Genomic DNA, 4446 nt, shown 5'->3' with positions numbered 1-4446 from the left:
ATATATATATATATATATATATATATATATATATGATCTTATAAAGATCTGCTAGTCAATAATAGTAGTAACTAGTTATTCTTTAATGTAATTCCTTTACATAGTATATACAATCTCTTTACGCCGAGCACGAGTCTTTTGGAAAAATTTAAAAGGATGTGTCCTTTTTTTTACAAAATATCAAGTTCTACAATTAAATTCTTTTTGGAATCCCAAATCGTGTTTTTTTCTTTTGGAGAATTGGGGATTTGAAATCATAATTTCAAGTTGCATGTCCAAACATTGATTTGAAATCTTTATCCCAAATCGCATATTCAAGGTCTACTTATAGCTTGTTTGGATTGACTTAAAGTTGGTCAAACCTATGTTTAAGTAACATTTAGCTTTTGAGAGTGTTTGACAATGTTAAAAATAAGTTTATAATGACTCAAATAAAAGTTAAAAACCAAAAGTAGGATTCTCCCTATTTTTTATTTTTTGCCTCAAAAGTCATTTAAGTGTAACTTTTTATTTTTTTGACTTAAAAGTTACTCTTTTTTTTTTTTAAAACTAAACCAAACGGGCTCTAAGTCTTTGACCTCAAACTAGCACATCAGATGAGATAGGAGTGTCATTGTCGTTTCCTTTGTCCCCTTTGGGGATAAACTTTTTGCTTCTAAATCTAGATTATTACTTGCTTTATTAGTCCCCATTAGTATGCTTTTCCCAGATTTGAGAATTCAATTTCATGCAGAGTGTGTGCGCTCTCCTGCATATAAGCAAAATATTTGAAGTTGGCATTTCTGGATCTCTGCTAGAAGAATTGACGTCTTTGGACTTGGATATTATTGAGAGGGTATCTAATTAATGTTTAAACTTCACCATAATTAATATATTCCACTATGGTTTCTATATTTTACAACTGTCCTTATCTACATACTCAGCTTTCTCTTTATGCAGGCTGGATTTTTCATTTCAGTTGATCTAGCCTATGTCTGTGAATTGGTTAGTATCGTATTGGTATAATACTAGTTACAATATGTAAGGCTCTTACATTGTGACTTGATTGGGTAGGAATAGCTTCACAAGTAGAAGTTTGAAATCTATGTAGAAAAATCTTTTGTTTTATCGTCCAAAATTGGCAACTTGATACTGCGGAGAAGCCAAAAAGATAAATGAGCATTGCTTTTCTTCTAGAAAATTTCCATAAGTTTGACCTCCATCTCTGCCCAAGAATGCATTTATTTTCTGGTTTTAGGTAAGGAAATCTGGCCACTCATATTCTGGGATGTGAGAACTTCTTCAATCAGTGACATTTTATATTGGATATTGAATTATGATCAAGCCAAATGATTTTTGATTTTCACCCATACTCCTCCTTTCTTTCATAAAGATATGTCTAATTTCTTGTGGGTAATAACAGTACCATTAGCACTCCATCAGGAGCTTTTTTACATGTGTGTGTGCCTGTAATGTGCAGGTAATTGGTGTCATTGATGTTGATCGAAGTAAAGAGAAGGGTTATGAGACAATAGTAAAAGAGGGTTTCTGTGATGAGGTAGGGTATGCTGCTGCAGTAACTTGTGGGTTTAATATCTTCCCTGCATTGGTTTTGGCATCTTCTTTTTTGTTATGGCATTATGAGTGTAATCTTGTTTGTCTAGCTGGATGAACTGAGGCAGATATATGAGGGATTGCCAGAATTTCTGGAAGAGGTTCTCTAACTTCTGATTTTTCTCAACTTAACCGCTTGCTGTTGAAGTTAAGGCTGCACGCTATTGAATTTGATATTAGTAGTTCTTTGCAGGTTTCGGCGTTGGAACTTGCACGACTTCCTTGCATGTATGAAGACAAGGGGCTTCCTTCTATCATTTACTTACATCAGATAGGTCTGTTCACCCTTAAATGTTTCATAGTTATAATAACTTTTTACCTACTATGGTGATTCAACTTTTAAACTGATAACTGCTGATGCCCAATTAGATCCTTGGGGTGCTTCCTTTTTCAGGTATCAGTCTCACTTGTATATTAAACTGTATCTATCTTTTAAATCCTTTTCCCTTTTTTAGGAACTTGGCCATACCTTAAGAATGTTGACAGCTATTTGCTTTTGATTAGGCAGTTTAATATAACATGGAAGATACTCTATTTCTTTTTGATGACAAGGAAACCTGCAACCGCTACGCTTTTGGGTGCACACAGGATAAAACCCCCACTCCTATGCAATAGCTCGCAAACCACATAGGAGAGGTAGCCCGCACTAGGCAAGCCTGGTGCGACGAGCTTGACCCAAAAGGCAAACCCCTTACTTTCGCTGGCAAGAGGTTTCGAACTTGAGACCTCCAACATGGAAGTCCCTAGTTCAAACCATAGGGCCACCCTGAAGGGTACATGGAAGATACTATTGCTATGAAAAATGAAGGCATAGGAGAATATTATTGAGATGCGTGTTAACTATTGTCTTACATTGAGCCCTATATATATATATATAGAATGTGTGTGTGTGTGTGTGTGTATGTGTCAAGCTAGTGCATATAAATCATATGTACCGTGCTTGAATTGTAACTAATACTAAGATAATTGAGGTACTTGGCAAAGATCTGCAAGCTAGTTGTTGGAATTCACCATTCTTATAACAATATCTCCAAAGAGTATTTCTCTAGAGAAGTGAGAGTCTATCTCAAAACCTTTTTTCCTTTCATGGAACACTAGATTTGATGCGACTTGAAGGGTTGCTTGATTATCACATATCCATCTGACTGATTTTTCCAAATTTCAACTCTTTTAGAAATTATTTTATCCAAACTAGCATACAAGTTGCCCACATCCATTTCTCAATATTCTGCTAATACACTAGATCGAGCAACGACATTCTGTTTCTTTCTCCTCCAAGACACCAAATTACCTCCTACTAAAACACAATATCTGGACATAGAATGTCTATCATAAGGTGATCCTGCCTTATTAGTGTCTATGTATCCAATAACTTGCTCATATGCCTAGATCCTCAAAGAGTAGTCCTTTGCTTGGGGCTGATTTTATGTATCGAAGGATGTGGACAGTGACATCCTAATGAAAATCACTGGGAGAGTCCATAAACTGGCTTACAACACTCACATGAACTAAAATGTCAAGTCTATTCATTGTGAGGTAATTGAACTTACCAATCGTTGTATCTTACAGACTCAAGATGCTTGAAACTCTCTTTATGGATGACCCGTGTATCAAGCCGCACTTAACTCCAATCGTACTGTTACATCACAGAACTTGTACTTCAAGTATTCTGACTTGATCTTGATCAACTTGAACCCTTTAGACTCTGGGGTCTATCTCCAAACTCCAGCGTAGCGTTAACTCTGTGGTGAGTCTTGTCAATCAGAATTATGTCATCCACAAAATACAAATAAGATGTGCCATGAAACCTTACCTTGCATATGCCGCATCAATCCATCCAACACCAAGGCAAACAAAAAACGGCTAAAGGCTTATCCTTATGCAACCCCATCAAAACCGTGAAGTGTTCTAAGTCTTCTCCTACTATCCTTACCTGAGTCTTTGCTCCGATCCATCTGTCCTTGATCACCCTAATATACACCTCTAGCCTCCAATCATCTCTAGAGAACTTACCTTTGGACTTTGTTCTAACGCTTTCCAGGTTGATGAACACCTTATGTAAGTCCTTCCTCTCCATGTACTGGCACTGGTCTCCGTACGAGATGAGTTGCTTCTGTAGTTGAGCGTCCCTCCATGAATCCGAACTAGGTCTCAGAAACAGCCAGGCCCCTCCTCACCCTCTATCAAACCATCATAGTGACTTAGCAGCTTGATACTACTATAGTTGTTGTAATTTTGAATGTCACCTTTGTTCTTGTATAATGGATCATTCTACTCCTTTATCCATTCTTCGGGCATCTTTGCCGTCTTGAAAATGACATTAAACAACTTCATGTACAAAAATAGATCTATTTTTCTTTTTGCAATCGTACTTGAGTGATCGAAGTAGATGTAGAATTTGCATCTCATTTTGAATACCTAATCTATCTGAATAGGTAAATGATAGTATAAGCTAGCATATCATCTTTACAGCAAGCTAGATAGCTGACTGTTGATTAGGGACATATTCATTCAGTACCCGATGATCTTTGATACTTGGCTGTTGCTGCTGGCCTGAACCTGAAAAAGTTTCTTGACCTGATAACTTTTGTATTCTTAATGATCTAACATGGAGGGGGAGCATCATCATTGTAACTGCAAATCATTGACCACTAGGTCACACCCTTGGTGCAATTTGAGACCTATATTGTCACGACCCAAAACCGGGGCCGCGACTGGCACCCACAATTTCCCTCCTATGTGAGCGAACCAACCAATCTAACCCTTATCATTTTAACATATATCAACAGAAAATAATGCGGAAGACTTAAACTCATTAAATAAAACAAATCAACATCTATTAATTCCCCAAAA

The 4446-nt window shown here is 36.8% G+C and overlaps 1 protein-coding gene across 9 annotated transcripts in view; it reads left to right on the top strand.

Annotated features, from left to right (window-relative positions):
- The window catches only part of LOC107031898 (DNA mismatch repair protein MSH5), a 36012-nt gene that overhangs the window by 9614 nt on the left and 21952 nt on the right, over positions 1-4446 (top strand). For 8 of the 9 annotated variants that reach the window (XR_003574861.1, XR_003574863.1, XR_003574862.1 and 5 more), the window contains 5 exons: positions 734-835; positions 940-984; positions 1460-1537; positions 1644-1694; positions 1787-1868. Coding sequence is in view for 6 of the 9 variants with exons in the window: in XM_015233392.2 (XP_015088878.1) it covers positions 734-835; positions 940-984; positions 1460-1537; positions 1644-1694; positions 1787-1868 (358 nt within the window). In the remaining 3 variants the exon portion in view is untranslated. The remainder of the gene's footprint in view (positions 1-733; positions 836-939; positions 985-1459; positions 1538-1643; positions 1695-1786; positions 1869-4446) is intronic. The other variant, XM_015233394.2, reaches the window with a different exon arrangement.

Source organism: Solanum pennellii, chromosome 10 (assembly GCF_001406875.1).
Source record: "Solanum pennellii chromosome 10, SPENNV200".
Taxonomy (NCBI): domain Eukaryota; kingdom Viridiplantae; phylum Streptophyta; class Magnoliopsida; order Solanales; family Solanaceae; genus Solanum; species Solanum pennellii.
The sequence above is the reverse complement of the archived record's forward strand: the minus strand, read 5'-3'. Positions and strand labels throughout refer to the sequence as shown.